Below are 16,892 nucleotides of genomic sequence, written 5' to 3'. Positions count from 1 at the left end.
ATATAAGCTGAAGTATTTAGCTGCTAAGAGTATAGTTGCTTTTGCTCGTGATCAGTATACAGGCAAAAGTATTTTAATCTGTTTATTGAGTTTGGTGCACAGCAGGCTTGTCAGGAGAATTTGTGTTGCTTGTTTGGTTTTCTTCGCCCCCCTCCTTGAGCTTTGTTGTCACCATGTTTTTCACAGCATGTCTTCTCGGACTGTGTACCTTTAGCCTCAGCAATCTGGTGGCTCTCTCACACAAGTTTTATGGTGCCACTCGTGTCCGGTAGCAGCTGGCAGGACAGGCTGCTGTCCCGTGGCGTGTTTGCTGAGCTTGTACTTGGAGTACGCCTTGCTGGTGTCTTGTCATTAATTTTGCTTTGTTGCAAGCTGACAACAGCCATTATTTTTTCTAGTAAAGAGGCTGAATGAGGGCTTAATACCATGGTGAGGCTGATGATCACCTCGGCTGTCCCAGCAGAGCCTGTGCGAATGTAATGCAGGTCATAACGCCTTGTTTTCTCTTAAAGTTATGTGACCATCATTAGCTATGTGTTTTAATTTGTTTTGTTTCTTACTGGCAATTACAGCTGTAGTAGTCAGCTTCTGCATGCTTTTGTTCAGGCCTTGTTGGCTAGTCAGTGTTGTGGAAAGAGATTAGTGCTGCCGTCATCTCTCCTGTTGTTTGAATTTTGACCTTGCACGTAGCCTGGCCGGCTGTCAGGGGTGCAATTAGTGAGAGCAGTGGTCCCTCTTAATTAATAAGAGCAGTGGTCCCTCTTAATTAATGAGAGCAGTGGTCCTTTGCAGTTAGGGAAAGCAGTGGTCCCTGGCGTGGGGATGTCCGTGTCTGTGGGGCTGATAGAGCTATTTAATGCTGTTAAACATCAGGAGTCATTGCGAGATGCTTTGGCTCCCTTTAGCGGCTGTCAAAAAGCTCATTAGTGGGACTAAGCTGGTGAACCAGAGTGCTTTTTTTTCAGCTATCTTTGATTTTAGAAACAAGAAAAAGAGAATTTCAGAAGGAGGATTGTGGGGGGAGTGAGATGTGGTCACTGCACTACTAGCGTGCAGCCATGTCCTGCTCAGTACCAACCCAGTGTTCCCCTCCCTGCTGGGAAACCCTGAGAGGTTTTAGAAATGTTCAGAAATACACATCCAAGAACTCTTGTTTAACTATAAGAAATCTGTGGTGACGAAAGGAGAGAAATAGTCACAGGATTTCCTACACAGTCATATATAATTTTTAGTAATATTTCTAGAATTTTGAAAATTTTCATGCCCCCTCTGGGAATTTGTGTAGAAAAGTGTAAGTTCTGTTAAGTTCTGTTTACCACACAAATAATCCTGGTTTTTTTTTTAACATTGCGAAAGCTTGTGCATTTTATTCTTTTAGTTCTGACACCAGTTTCCTTTTAAATGTGATACTAGACCCAAATGGCCTCATGACTTTTTCCAGACAATTCAGCATTGTTTCTAGACAATTAAGTATAAGCTTCTGAGAGTGAAGAATGTTTGATTTATTCCTAAAACCTTGAGTCTGATGATGGTCTTTGAGAAGCACGTGAATTAACCCTACTCTCATCGCCTGCTGACATATGTGCTCACTGTTCCCCTTCCTGCTGTGTGCGTGGACCCGGTGCAGCGCGTTCGTTCCATCGCAGTGGGATACCTTCACCAGTCTGAGCACGGGCATTTCCAGTGACTCTGTGTTTATTTCTTCAGGACATTAATGATGTAACAGAGAGTCTTAATAAGCAACCAACACAGATTTAGTTTTTGTGAAGCAGGTGCTTTTCTTTTAGCAGGGAATATGAATTTCCCTTGCAGTTTCAACAAAGCTGAAAAGTTTCAAATTCAACAAAGGCAAGTGTAGGGTCCTGCACCTTGGGAGGAATAACCCCATGCACAGGTACAGGTTGGGGGTTGACCTGCTGGAAAGCAGCTCTGCGGAGAAGAACCTGGGAGTTCTGGTGGACAAGAAGTTCCCCATGAGCCAACAATGTGCCCTTGGGGCCAAGAAGGCCAGTGGTGTGCTGGGGTGCATGAGGAAGAGTGTGGCCGGCAGGTCGAGGGAGGTTGTCTTCCCTCTCTACACTGCCCTGGTGAGGCCACACCTGCAGTAACTGTGTGCAGTTCTGGGCCCCCCCAGTTCAAGAGAGACGAGGAACTACTGGAGAGAGTCCAGCGGAGGGGTATGGAGATGGTCAGAGGAGTGGAGCATCTCTCTTACGAGGAGAGGCTGAGGGAGCTGGGGCTGTTGGAGAAGAGAAAACTGAGGGGGGATCTTATCAATGCTTACAAATACCTTAGGGGTGGGCATCAAGAGGATGAGGCCAGACTCTTCTCAGTGGTGCCCAGCGACAGGACAAGGGGCAATGGGCACAAACTGAAACATGGGAAGTTCCATCTGAAAACTAGGAAAAACTCCTTTCCTTTGAGGGTGCGAGAACCCTGACACAGGCTGCCCAGGGAGTGGGGGGAGTCTCCTTCTCTGGAGATTTAAAGACCCGCCTGGATGCGACCCTGTGCAACGTGCTCTGGGTGACCCTGCTTTGGCAGGGGGTTGGATTAGATGCTCTCCAGAGGTCCCTTCCAACCCCAACCATGCTGTGATTCTGTGATTTTGTGAAGGGAAGGTAACCCAACCTACCTAATCAAAAAAACAGGGCAAGATGGACTTGCGGTGCTGTCCTGAGATAACTGACAGGGAAGAAGCAGGAGAGGGAAACGTTTGCAGAGACAGAAGTTGTCCCCAGCGAAACGTCCCTGGAGCAGCTTTATGCTGGAGGCTGTGGTGGTGACAGAGGTCAGCCTGGGGTAACTCAGGGTCCCATTGCTGCAGCACGGGCAAGTCCAGCTGAGTGTGACTAGAGTGGCACGTCCCCTGGCATGTCCCCTGACACCACAGGGGTGTGAGGGGCTCAGGTGAGGGTGGGCACTGGCACCTCTGTTGTGCAGCCATCCCGCTCTGAACTGAGCTGATGTTTCATAACTCCTGATGCGTGGCACTTCTGATGGGGAGCGTGAAGGAACAGGGAGGTGTTTTCAGCCTTTGGTGAAGGCTGGCTCTGGCTGGAGATGGAGGCTCACCAGTGCACGGCTGCTGCCTGCAAAGTGATGGTGAAGTGAAAGCCCTCATCTCTGACCTCCTGCAGATCAGGTTGAAGCCCGATGGGAGCTGGAAGGAAGCTGGAGGGGAGGACGCATGGTTTAGGATCTAGCTGAGGTGATAGCCAAAGGCACCGTAGGTACAGGGTCCTCAGCCTGCTTTGAAATGGCAAGCTCTGGACAGAGTGATTTTTGTGGAGAAAGCTGTTGCATTGCATTGCATACAGGTCAGGCACTGAAACTTCAGCAAGGGCAGACAGCGACAGAGTCGATGTGTGTTTGTAGGAGCAGCACTGTATCAGCTAAAGGCTTTGTCTGCATTGCTCTGCCGTGGTGGGTTTGCGCTGTCAGCACTTTGCAGCATGTTGCCGTGTCCTTTTTGATCCTCTCTGAATAGCCCAAAGGCAGATTCGCTGCGTGTAAGCACTACCTTTAGGTCTGCCCGTGCAGCTGTGCTAACCCTGCACACGGCTTTGTTTTTGGATTTCCTGTGAAGGTTAATGATCCAAAAAAAACCCCAAACCCATACAGTTACATTTGTGAGTCTCTCACCCCCAATTTCTATTGGTTCCTTGATTAATACACAGGTACTCTTAGTGTCCAGTGAACCTGTGGGTGTGATAAGGGACTGCTTTTGGTGTGCCTGCCCAGCAGAAATTTTAGGCGAGCGTTACGTACTGGCAGTGAGCTCTGACTCTTGCCGATGCTTCCCCTGAAGGGCTTAACTGCGCCCAGAGTTATTCTGCAGCACGTTTTGCAGTAGCTGTCATGCTCTTCGCTTCTATTGTGCTTTTATCAGGCTACATTTTCTACTGCGATAACTTAATGAGCACTTGTACTTTTTATGCCTTTGTTTAATGACTGTGTGGTGAGTCCTGTCTCACAAATTGCTGTGTTTTTTGTGCACTGAAGGCTAGCAGACTTTAGAGAGCCCCTGTTCCCTTTTGCAGAGAGCATCACTTTCGTCTGAAAAGGTCTCTGGGATATGCAGAAGGGCTGTGCACTGAAAAAATAACACCTTTTTTTGTAATCCTTTAAGAGACTAATATAGCCAAGATTTTTTGATGAGATACGCCGATAGTGCCTTTAGTACTCCCTGCTGCTAACGGTATTTCTTGTATTCAGAGCATGCTCAGGGTGTTTCGTGTCAGGATTTTTCCTGCAGTTTGTTAGGAATCTAGGAGAACTCCCTGTATGGCGCTTTCCAAATCAGGCAGGTTTTCCTCATGTGAAGTGGGTAGCTTATTTTCCTCTGAGCTGACACTGCTGCTTGCTCAGAGGAGCTTTCTGGGAATACTTAGCTGCTGTTTCCATGCAACAACCGATTTTTCTTCACTGATATGCATTCACTCTGGATTTTCTGATTGGAAGCATGTGTATATAACCTTTCATTTGCATATTTCTCATCAACAGCTAAATTTCATTACCTTCTAACTCTCTTTCGCTTTTTTTACAGATAAACTGTGTGACTTTCCCCCACCCTGACGTAATGCCAGAGCAGCAGTTGCTGAAACCTTCAGAGTGGAGCTACTGTGATTATTTCTGGGTAAGTAGGCAGCCAGCCACATGCCATATTGCATCTCCTGAGCTTCTGAAGAAGTGGAACAAACAGCTTGATTTGTGGTACAAGGAAAAGGAGAATCTGGGCTGAAATGCAGCACATTAGGGCAGCACCAGGGAGACTGAGGATGCCAGTGAAGATCATAGAATCATCATAGAATGGTTTGGGTTGGAAGGGACCTTAAAGATCATCTAGTTCCAACCCCCCTGCCATGGGCAGGGACACCTTCCACTAGACCAGGTTGCTCCAAGCCTCATTCAATGTGGCCTTGAACACTGCCAGGGAGGGGGCAGCCAGCTTCTCTGGGCAACCTGGGCCAGGGTCTCACCACCCTCACAGTAAAGAATTTCTTTTAATATCTAATCTAAATCTACCCTCTTTCAGTTTAAAACCATTACTCCTCGTCCTATCACTACGTGCCCTTGTAAAAAGCCCCTCTCCAGCTTTCCTGTAGCCCCTTCAGGCACTGGAAGGTGCTAGAAGGTCTCCCCGGAGCCTTCTCTTCTCCAGGCTGAAGAGCCCCAAGTCTCTCAGCCTGTCTCCATAGCAGAGGTGCTCCAGCCCTCTGATGATCTTCATGGCCTCCTCTGGACTCGTTCCAACAGCTCCATGTCCTTCTTGGAGGAAAGGTGATCAGGTGGAAACCAGCTAACCAGTCTCAGATGTGGGCGATTATCAGAATAGTGTCCAGAAAGGCAAGGTCAGCTGTCAGGAGATGGTTTTGGTCAGGAAATGGGGAGGATGGAGGACAAACTACACATCTCAAAATAACTCAGCCAAAAGAGCTGTTGCAGCAGGAGGAGGGATAGCGAGGTGGCTGACAGGGAATATTATTTCAGTGTTTCCCAGAACATGAGAGCTAGGGATGCACAAGGAAGCTGGTGGGTATCACATTTAAAACAAGTAGATAGTTACAAACTTTGTGTTAAATTGTAAAACTCACTCCCATGGGATATTCTGGAGGACTATTGGTAAATGACTTTTTTAAAGGATGAGGTGTGTCAAGGACAGGCCCATTAGTAGGTCTTAAATTGAGTAGTTTTAATGCAGCCTTCAGCACAGGAAGTCTCCGGTGGCTGTGTTTCTGTGTATGTCCTCTTGTGCTTAGCTCTGCTTTCAGGATCCTGAATCAGATTAAAATGATACAGTAGTCCTTCAAGTGTGAAGCTGAGAGAAAAAGTCTTCCACTGGAAAACTGTTTTTTGGGGGGTGGGGGGAATACTATTTCAACAATGAAGACGTCACATGTGTTTTCGGTTATCAGTTATTGAAGCATTTCCATTTTAAAAAAAAAAAGAGTTTCACTTACAAGAAGACATAGCTGTTGGAGGCACAGCAGCACTTCCCCTCATGTGTGCTCAGCATTGGTGTGAGGCCTAATGGCAATAAATTGATAAAATACACTGACATACTTGCAAATGGTCGCGTTACTAAACCACTGAAGTTTCTTCAGTTTCTTCAAGTCTTCTGATCCCAACGAGCAATAAATCAGAGATGGTGTATAGGCTTATTTTTTAGAATCACAGAATCGTTTTGGTTCAGAAGGACCTTTAAGATCATCAAGTCCAACCATTAACCTAACACTGCCATGTCCACCACTAAACCATGTCCCTAAGCACTACATCTACTTGTCTTTTAAATACCTCCCATTTCCCTGGGCAGCCTGTTCCAATGCTGGATAACCCTTTTGGTGAAGAAATTTTTCCTGATATCCAATCTAAACCTCCCCTGGTGCAACTTGAGGCCGTTTCCTCTCATCCTATCGCTTGTTACCTGGGAGAAGAGACTAACACCCACCTCGCTACACCCTCCTTTCAGGGAGTTGTAGAGAGCGATAAGGTCTCCCCTCAGCCTCCTTTTCTCCAGGCTAAACACCCCCAGGTCCCTCAGCTGCTCCTCACAGGACTTGTGCTCCAGACCCTTCACCAGCTTCGTTGCCCTTCTCTGGACTTGCTCCAGCACCTCAATGTCTTGCTTGTAGTAAGGCGCCCAAAACTGAACACAGGATTCGAGGTGTGGCCTCACCAGTGCCTAGTCCTAGGGCCTAGTCCTGCTGGCCACACTATTGCTGATACAAGCCAGGATGCTGTTGGCCTTCTTGGCCACCTGGGCACACTGCTGGCTCATTTTCAGCTGACCATTGACCTGGTCCTTTTCCACCAGGCAGCTTTCTAGCCACTCTTCCCCCAGCCTGTAGCGGTGCGTGGGGTTGTTGTGCCCAAGTGCAGGACCCAAGACTTAGCTTTTGCATGTGTCTTACAGAAGTCGCTGCCCTGCTTGGTTCTTTCCATTTGGGCTCGGCCACTGCTTGGCTCCTTTTGTTTAGTCACATCTTGCTCTCAGTGAAACTCCACTTAAAGCTGCCTTTCTTCTGCAAACTTTTATCCTCCCATAGCTCTGCTCCCAGGACTTTCTTCTTGTTCAGCATTGTAATCCATGGTGTGCCCATGGCTCGCCTCCTTCCTCAGTCAACTCCACTCCTCCCATTGTCTCAGGCTGGTGGTGCCCAGCTGTCGAGTGCCTGGCATGGCATCCTACAAGTCTCCTGCTTTGATTAATGTGATATTTTTCTCTGTGCAAATGTGCAGCACCCAGGGTACTGGAGCAAAACCTGTAGTCCTTATGGAAGTGTTCTCCAGGCCTGTTTGTTGGAAGAGGGTGGGAAATGAAATTCTGAAATAAGGGAAAACAGAGAGAGGTGAGATAGAAGAGAGACGGCAGAGAGAAGGCTGTGTTGGTCCTTGTAGCAACCCTGAAGTCAGTGGAGCAAGGGATGGAAAGAGCTGTGTAGGAAACAGTGGAAGGTGAGATGTGTGGCGGTTATCTATTGAACAAGTTGCTGTTTTACCCTGCTTTGCAGCAGATCTGTGCAGACTGGCTGTATTTTTCTGAGTGCGAATCAGGGTTGAACTTCACAGTCTATTAAAGGTTGTTTAGGGCTACGTTACCCCTGGAAAGATCAGCAGTGTCCTCACCTCTCCCCTAGCAGTTTCCCTTGTGCTGGCTCTGGGATCCCTTCTTCTCTTTGCAAGGCTGAGCTGTCAAGGCCATGCTTGCCGGAGCCAGCCCAGGGGCATTACCGGGTGTGAAAAGCCATGGGCAGAAGGGAAGGCAAGACTGCTGCTTTGGACCCAACATACTCTTACACTAGCTAAAGATAACCGTAAAACTTCTTTTTTTTTTTTTAATTTAAAAAAAAAAAGAAATAAGAGGAAGGGGAAAGAGAAAGTGTTGGACTTTTCCTCTGAGACGGGCTGACATGCTGCGAGTGTCAGCTGTTATCAGAGGAGGGCTCTTTGGACACCATCACTGCCTGTTGCTCGGACTGCTTGGGCAGTTGCCGCTGTGAACTGCGTGTCTGTGGTTTTGATCCCCATATCTTTTTCTTGAACTTCCTTTTTTCTTCCAGGCTGATAAGAAGGATTCGCAAGGGAACAATACAGTGTCGGGATTTGAAATTCTTCTTCAAAAGCAACTTAAAGGGAAACAAATGCAGAAAGAAATGGCAGAGTTCGTTCGAGAAAGGTAATTAGCACTTTGCTATCAAATGAACTATTTATGGCAATTTTTTTTTTTCCTGATTTAGATATTCCTTCAGTACATTAATGTTGTAGCATAAACTACATAAAAGATATGCTACCAATTCTTAAAGAATGTTTAATATTTCTTTAATGTCCATGCACGTTCTCCAGTCTTCCCCAGCTCTCACTCATCTCTCCTCCTGTGCCTGTCTCAGTCATATTGCACACAGGCTGTCCCTCTAGATAGAGGGAACCAATAAAGTTTTAAGCTGCAGATTCAAGGGAAAAACATGGACATGGAAAAAACAGAGTATAGATGATATTTAGAAAGGAAATATTTTGTCTGAAAAATAGAGAAGCAATTTGTTGACATCCTTGTCTCTAAATTGGAGAGACATGGACTTGACGGATGGAGCACTCGGTGGATAAACAATTGGCTGGATGGTCACACTCAAAGAGTTACAGTCAACGGCTCAGTGTCCAAGTGGACACCAGTGACGAGTGGCGTTCCTCAGGGGTCAGTATTGGGACCGGTCCTGTTTAACATCTTTGTCGGCGACACGGACAGTGGGATTGAGTGCGCCCTCAGCAAGTTTGTCAATGACACCAAGCTGTGCGGTGTGGTCGCCATGCTGGAGGGAAGGGATGCCATCCAGAGGGACCTTAACAGGCTTGAGAGCTGGGCCTGTGCGAACTGCATGAAATTCAACAAGGCCAAGTGCAAGGTCCTGCACGTGGGTCAGGGCAATCCCAAGCACAAATCCAGGCTGGGCGGAGAATGGATTGAGAGCAGCCCTGAGGAGAAGGACTTGGGGTGATGGCTGATGAGAAGCTCAGCATGAGCCGGCAATGTGCACTTGCAGCCCAGAAGGCCAACCGCATCCTGGGCTGCATCACAAGCAGCGTGTCCAGCAGGTTGAGGGAGGTGATTGTGCCCCTCTGCTCCACTCTCATGAGACCCCCCCCGCAGTGCTGTGTCCAGCTCTGGGGCCCCCAACATAAGAAGGACATGGAGCTGTTGGAGCGAGTCCAGAGGAGGCCACAAAGATGCTCAGAGGTCTGGAGCACCTCTGCTATGGAGACAGGCTGAGAGAGCTGGGGCTGTTCAGCCAGGAAAAGAGAAGGCTCCGGGGAGACCTTGTAGCAGCCTTCCCGTACCTGAAGGGGCTACAGGAAAGCTGGAGAGGGACTTTTTACAAGGGCAGGTAGTGACAGGATGAGGAGTAATGGTTTTAAATTGAAAGAGGGTAGATTTAGATTAGATGTTAGTAAGAAATTCTTTACTGTGAGGGTGGTGAGACACCAGCCCAGGTTGCCCAAAGAAGTTGTGGCTGCCCCCTCCCTGGCAGCGTTTAAGGCCAGATTGGATGAGGCTTTGAGCAACCTGGTCTAGTGGAAGGTGCCCTTGCCCATGGCAGGGGAGTTGGAACTAGATGATCTTTAAGGTCCCTTCCAACCCAAACCATTCTGTGATTCTATACTTCTATGACATGGAGCATAGGCACAGTTTCCTGGGGGAAGATGTAAAAAGACGTCACTAGGGAGTTAAGCTGGTTATGGAGCTAAATTACACATACAGATATTGAGAGTGAGCCCCAAGCCATAAAAGCAGATGTCACTACCAGAAAACACAAGAATGCTGTTAATGGTCTGTTGATCTGCTGATGTGGAAGGTGCACTGAGCACCAAACAAACAGTTGATAGATGCTCAGTTCAAGCATGTACAAGAGATGATGTGACATCATTACTTGTAAGTAGTGTCACTGTTATTTGAAATCGCTTGTCATGTGTCCAAGCCAGTGTAAATCGTCTTGAAGATGACTCTCAAAACTTGAGAACAGCCCATAGGGAACAAGCAGTGTTTACTCCCAGGAGGAAGGCAGAGCGTGCTACTGGATGTTCTCTCCTGGAGGCAATTGCACCAGTTGAAGGAGCTGCTGTCCTCTGTTATTGCGCCTGTGTTGGTGCTTGCTGCTGAGTTGGTATTGTCTTCCTGCTCCACTGCTGTGGACGCAGTGTGGCTGTGCTGATGTAAATCAGTAGTGGTGGAAGCAATGAATGGGGCAATAAACAGGCACCTGTGTTGTTGTTTGGGGAGCAGTTCGATTGGGTAGAAGTTGCAGATAGTTGCTTTCATTTGTGGTTTGTTTTCTTTCTCCCTCTTGTCTCTTGTTTAGTATTAGGGATATGGCAGCAGTGGAGAAATACAAAGTATAGCACAGGCAATAAAAGTGGTCTGATAGAGAAGGTGCAGAGTGCTCAGCATCCACATGTGGTTCCTAATGCCTTTGATGTAAGACAGTCCGAGAGACAGGTGCCTCTTATGATCCATGAAAACGTGTGAGCAGAGGATGCAGGTAGAAGAAAGAACCAGCTGGCAAGGAAGAATACAATTGAGAAATAGTCTTGCTAAGCTAGAAGATGAGAAGGCCCGCAGAATTGTGGTAGCTGTGGCCAAGGAAAGGAGGAAGAAAGCTGCTCCCAAGAAAGTAATATATAATGAAATTGGACAGAAACAAAAGAAAGCAGGATTCAGGAGGGAGGGAAAGTTGGCATGAAATGAAAGAGAGCAAGGAGGGAACAGATCTGACACTGGGAAGAGGCATGTTCATGTCCTCAGTAGAGGAAGAAGTAGGTATGTTATAGAAGAAAAGACAGGAAAAAATCACTATGTGCTGGAAACAAAGAAGGTTTGGAATTGAGTGTGAAGAGGATCTAGATCTGAGTTACAAAAAGTTGAATGTATTTTTCTTCTGTTTGGACAAATGATTCAGGATTGCTCTGTGTGGAAAAGGAGGACGGTGTTGAGCTGAAGAGATTACTCACAGAAATGAGAGCTCAGGCCATCAGGGGAACCTTTACATTCCCAGTAAGAGGAAGGAAGTACTGATAAGATTTTCATGATGATCATCAAGTGGCTCAAGGAATACAAGACTATGTTTAACTAGGGGTTTTCATGTCCAGAAAAATTCTCTCCATCTGTACAACCGGCCTTCTGGAAATGAGGTTCAGGCAGCTAATAAAAATAGCTTTAAATAGGAAGCTGGGATGAAACAGGATAACCAGATTTCTTCATCAAATGACCAACAACTAACTGAAATTTAGTTTGTCAAGTAGATGCTTCTAGAGGAGCTACTTATAAATAGCAATCTTAGACTGAGCAATTATGTATTCATTCAGTTCTTGTTGACAAAGGTAGGGTTATAATACAGACTTTGAATTTTAATAAGACAGACCTCAAGAAAGAGATGAAAATAATTAGTAAATTGACTGAACTGAAAGATCAAGTATGTGGGTGTGAAACAAGGAAAGAATTACTTTAAGTCAGCAGTGAAAATATGGTCCAGCATTTGCATTCAAGTAAGCGCTCCAAAACAGCCAAGAAAATCTGCAGACTGCCCTGAATAGCATCAGTCTCTCCAAGTATAAAAAGTAGTGTTTTTACTAGCAAAAGAACACGGTCTTAGGCTTTTGGCCACTCATTTTTTAATTGAGCTGGGCTATGCTTAGAAAATTTAAAATAAATAGCAGATTATTTAGCTACATGAAAAGAAACACAAGCGGGAGAATGGCTGTAGTGAGTCTGATGAAGGTCTGTGTAGCCCACTGTCTTTAATCTGACCATGGCAGTACTGAGTGCACAAGAGGAAATGATGCACAAGAGCATGAGAGTCTTTGTCCTCCCAGCTTCCAATAACCAGAAGTTTGGGGATTTCTAGAGCCAGAGTTTGCCTTAGTTTTGCCATATTCAGCAGACACTTGTAAACTGTTTGTCTGATCTTTTTGAGTCTTTTTATATTTTTGACCACTGCAACAATTTGTAGCAGACTTCAGCAGTTCATGCACTATAGGAAAAGTAATTATGTTTCTGTTGTCTGATAATTTCATTGTTGCCTCCTGATCTGGAGAAACAGTGTAAAAAGACTCATAGTCACTGTCTTCACGCACTGACAGTTGTGTAGATGTCTGTCAGATATCCTCTATCACCTTTTCTCCGTGTTCCCTGTGTTGTCTTAATCTATTTAGTTTCTTCTTGCATGGTAGTCACATCAGATCATCTTTGCCTCCCTTTGTAGCTCTCTAGTTTTTCTTCATCCATGATAACATGGTGTGACTGAAACTATTTGAGTGTGGGCACACGAAGTACAGTCACAACAATGCAGAGTTTGCAGGGTGTTTATATCAGCCAGGGCCAGGAGGCCTATTTTTTTCCCTTTTTGAGGTACGTCTTGTTTTTTTAGCCTCTTTTGAGATGTTCAAGATGTTTTGGCCACAGATGATGACAGGATGCCAGGCTGGGGTGGAACAATTTATGCCTTAGAACTGGGGCTCTTAAGCAATAACCAGTTCACCTTTTTGTTGTTATTTTTCATTGTTATTCCTCCTCGCCAAGGCAGTCTGCCCTATTAGTAGTGCCATCCACCTGCAGTACAAGTAACACTTGAAATCCCAGAGCCTGGGCCAATGCTGGGACCAGTGAGGACTGCTTCCAGCGAAGCCAATGGCTTTGCATTTAGGGTGCTGCGCTTAGGACAGGCACTGATGGCAGCAGACATAGTGTGTCTTATGTGTGATTGTGAAAATCATGAGGCTTCCTCTTGTCTTGTTCTGTTCAATACTTCCCCAGCTACAGCACTATCAAGGAAGAACTTCACAGGGTTTTCAATTAATGATTTTCACAGCAAACCTTTATGATGGAAGACGGTTATTCCTCTGTTCATGAGACGAAGGACTGAGACACAGATTCTGTGTGGGTCTGTGTGTATGGGCAGCTCAGGCCAGTCAGCAGACCAGCTAGCACCTTTGCACACCTACCATCCTCAAGTGAATCACTCAAAGGCATCCTTAAGCCAAAATCCATCAGGAATAAAGTTGCATGGTGAAGGATGTAGACTAGAGCTTTGGTTGGGAACTCCTGATAACTGACACAAAAGCAGTGAGCCCTGGCTTTGGGCTAGACACTTAGGTATTTATCTCAGCTACATTTAGACATTTGCATCTTCATTATAGTTGACCTATGCTCCCTTTTCAGTCCATAGAAAGTGTAACTTCTGAGACAAGATTAGTCTCATCCTAAAGTAGGTATTTAAAGTAGGTCTCTCTTGGAGATGCTCTGTTGAGCAAGCTGGTTTGAAAACCAGCCAGTTGTTTGCACTAGTTGGGATCATGTATACCTTGCAAATGTTTCACCAGGAGAAGAACTCAGGGGAGCCAGAGATGGGTTTCAGGCATGATGCACATCACCTCTGAACCAGCAGCTGCTCCTTCCCTCCCTGCTGTGCCATCAGCATTTACCTTTGTCCCCTCGCTCAACAGCTACACTTGTTCTTCTCCCTGCAGCCATTTCCACAGTGGTTTTGTGCCAACAACTTCCCTCTTCTGCACCCCCACCGCTGGCAAGCTCAGATCCTGCTCCTGGTGTGGTGCTGCTGAGTGAATGGAGAGAAGGACAGGGCAGTGGGTGGGATGGGTGAAGGGCAGGGGCTGCACAACCATGTGTTGGTGACAGAAGCCCCTGCCACATCTTCACTAGCTTTGTTTTCTCTAATGGGGAGCAGGAGGCATTCAGGGTCCCCAGGAAAGGTGCAGTCCAGCACCCCAAACCTCATTTGAATTTCTCCTGTACGCTGCATTCCTTCATCTTCACTTCAAGGATGTGTGACCTCACGTTTAGCAGCAAACTGAAACACATGCTTCTCAAGTGAGCCCGGTTTTGCAGACAGTCCATGTTGCACAGTAGAAACACTTTGTCCTTGTTATTTGCTCTCCAGAACTGTAGCTTTTTCTCTAATTTTATCACACATGCTGTCCTGCATATATCCCTGCTCTTGTCATTGCGTTTTTAGCATATGAAGGGGAGAGATGGATCCTGAAACTGGTGCTGCCAAGCCCTGGAGACTGAAAGGAAAATTCCTGTGGCAAGATCTGTTAAAATGCAGAGAATTTTTTTAAATTATGTGTGAGGGTTTCTGCCTTAAAGCTTACTTACTGCTGTCTTTATTTTCTCTCTCTGTGTGTGTAGGATAAAGATTGAGGAGGAATATGCTAAGAACCTGTCCAAACTGTCTCAGAATTCCTTGGCTGCTCAGGAAGAAGGGTAAGTGTGTCTGTGACTTCTGCAGAAGATGAGAATTTTAACATAAAAGGCATTCCTCCCACACAGGTACATGTATTTTTCCTGAGCTCTCCCATCGAGTAGAGTTTTATTTGGCATCCTGGGTGTGTTGAGGAAGATAGAATGGCTTTGGAATATTTTTCTTTTGCAGATGTTCATGGTAAATTTTTAGGAATATCTGTATAAAACATTGCATTTGCAATAACGTGTTTGTGCTATCCTTGTTCTAGCCAGCACTAGTTGCTTTAGGGATTAGCATGTATAAGGACTAAATTACTTTTGAATATGGAAGAATATATGGAATATGTGTACTGCTGATAGTACATCCATAAGGTCAGCACAGTAGAATTGAAGCAGAACAGGCAGAGGGAGGAAGAAGTCTCTTCTCATCTTGGGTCTGGCCTTCCAAGACAAGCAGCAGGTTGTCCCTTATTTACAGTATGTTCACACTTTGGAAGTTATTAAGAAGGTATTAGGCAATGCACTTCAGTCTAGGTTGTAATTATTCAGTAATAATGAAAAGACACCACTCCTGAAGGATTAGAAGGTGTTAGCTCTATCTGTTCTAACACAAACCCTCTAAGCACTGAAAGACAAGGTTGGAAATGACTGTCCTCACCCTAGTTCTGAAACAGTGTGTTTCTACTGGCAGTGAAGCTCCACGAGGTGTTTGTTCAGCTTCCAGTAGGCAAGGACAGAGATTGCAAGAGGCTAACTAGACTGTTAGTTCTCCAGGCACCTACATTGATGATGGTTTCTGTTCTTCTTTCCTGTTTAGAAGTGGGTGTTAACCTGCTCCTAGCAAAGCTAAAATTGCTTTCGTCCACATCCTTCTCCCACTTTTTTCTACTCCCAATAGGAGAAAAGGGGAACGCCTGAAAAAATGAAGGGGAAGGAAACTAGAGGAGAGAAAAGAGAGGGAATGAGGACTGAAGCACAAAAAATGTTGAACTAGGCAACTGAAGGGGACACAGAGCAGAGTGCAGGGAGCTAGGAACACTGCCTGGTGCTGCTCTGCCTGGAGAGGTGGCAAGATGAGGGACTGGAAGGTGCTGTGGTGGCCAAATTGGCTAGGACCAGGAAGAGGCTAGTGAGAAGATCCTGGTTATTGGTGAGGCCAAGGAAAGGGAGAAATTCCATTTAAAGAAGTGAGAGTGAGTACTTGAATACTGTGCTCAGTTTTGGGCCCCTTACTACAAGAAAGACATTGAGGTGCTGTAGAGAGTCCAGAGAAGGGCAACGAAGCTGGTGAAGGGTCTGGAGCACAAGTGTGATGAGCGGCTGAAGGAACTGGGGTTGTTTAGTCTGGAGAAAAGGAGGCTGAGGGGAGACCTTATCGCTCTCTACAAGTACCTGAAAGGAGGTTGTAGTGAGGCGGGTGTTAGTCTCTTCTCCCAGGTAACAAGCAATAGGACAAGAGGAAACAGCCTCAAGTTGCACCAGGGGATGTTTAGATTGGATGTCAGGAAAAATTTATTCACGGAAAGGGTTATCAAGCAGTGGAACCGGCTGCCCAGGGAAGTGGTGGAGTCACCATCCCTGGAGGTATTTAAAAGCCATGTAGATGTGGTGCTGAGGGACATGGGTTAGGGATATTGTTTAGTGGTTGACTTGGTAGTGTTAGGTTAATAGTTGGACTCGATGATCTTAAAGGTCCTTTCCAACCAAGATGATTCTGTGATTCTGAGAGAGGAAGAGCAGCCAACAGGAGGATTTGAAGGAGCCAAAAGTGGGAGTGCAGCCTAGCACCCTCAAAGTAAACATTCACCAGGGTCGTCTTCTCATTTCTGGTCAGGTGTGAGTCAGGGGACCATGTGAACTGCTCTGTGAACACACCAGTTACAACTGCTGGTTTCATACTCCACAGAGCATTTTCCAGCTTTGCTGTCCAGCAGTCTATGGAATTGATGCAAAGTATGGGCTGTCCCTCTAGGGTCCTCTGCCCTCCTCTGGTGGTAAGAAGACCTACCATCATGTATGTGAGTGGAACACGAGAGTGATGAGATAGGACCGATTTGTGGTATCAGGATGGTTCTGTCCAGGTTTCTGTGAGTACAGTTCTGCTGCACGTACACAGAAGGTGATACAATCCATGATCATTTAAGTCATTGTGGTTGGGTAAGACATACAGAAGATGCTTAACAGGCTGAAATGTCTTCTTTACTTAAATAGATCAGATAAAATAGTAGCAGTGAGAACTGCTACTGGACAGTGGGAGGGGACCTCAGGGTGGGACTAGGGAAGGAGAAGAGTTGGGAGCACTTCTGTAGGTGAAACAGTCTCAGGTTGTTTAGCTGTGATAACACCATACTTGAGAACTCAACTCATTGGAGCAACTTCAGAGATTACAGATCATTATTGAAATTGCAGATGACAGGCAATTTTTCAGGCTACCAGGAAGGGACAAATATGGCTATCTCTGAAAAGGAGGTGGAGGAGAGAGAGAAGGAGCTGGAAAACTGTAGATCAGTCAGCTTTATATAACCTGTGCAAAGTGGTAGAATAAACCATCAAGCTTTCTAGAAGCACTCAGCGGAAAACTAAGGTGAATGCATATAGAACAAACAATGTCAAACCAACCTAAATTCCTCCAGTGATGGAA

The 16,892-nt window shown here is 46.0% G+C and overlaps 1 protein-coding gene across 1 annotated transcript in view; it reads left to right on the top strand.

The window, feature by feature from the left end:
* GAS7 (growth arrest specific 7) overlaps positions 1 to 16,892 on the top strand; it is a 101,520-nt gene that overhangs the window by 70,376 nt on the left and 14,252 nt on the right. Inside the window, exons 6-8 of the mRNA XM_068413346.1 lie at positions 4,550 to 4,639; positions 8,064 to 8,179; positions 14,198 to 14,272. Of these exons, the coding sequence (XP_068269447.1) occupies positions 4,550 to 4,639; positions 8,064 to 8,179; positions 14,198 to 14,272 (281 nt within the window). The remainder of the gene's footprint in view (positions 1 to 4,549; positions 4,640 to 8,063; positions 8,180 to 14,197; positions 14,273 to 16,892) is intronic.

This window comes from Nyctibius grandis, chromosome 15 (genome assembly GCF_013368605.1).
Source record: "Nyctibius grandis isolate bNycGra1 chromosome 15, bNycGra1.pri, whole genome shotgun sequence".
Lineage (NCBI taxonomy): Eukaryota > Metazoa > Chordata > Aves > Nyctibiiformes > Nyctibiidae > Nyctibius > Nyctibius grandis.
This window is presented reverse-complemented; position numbering and strand designations above follow the sequence as displayed.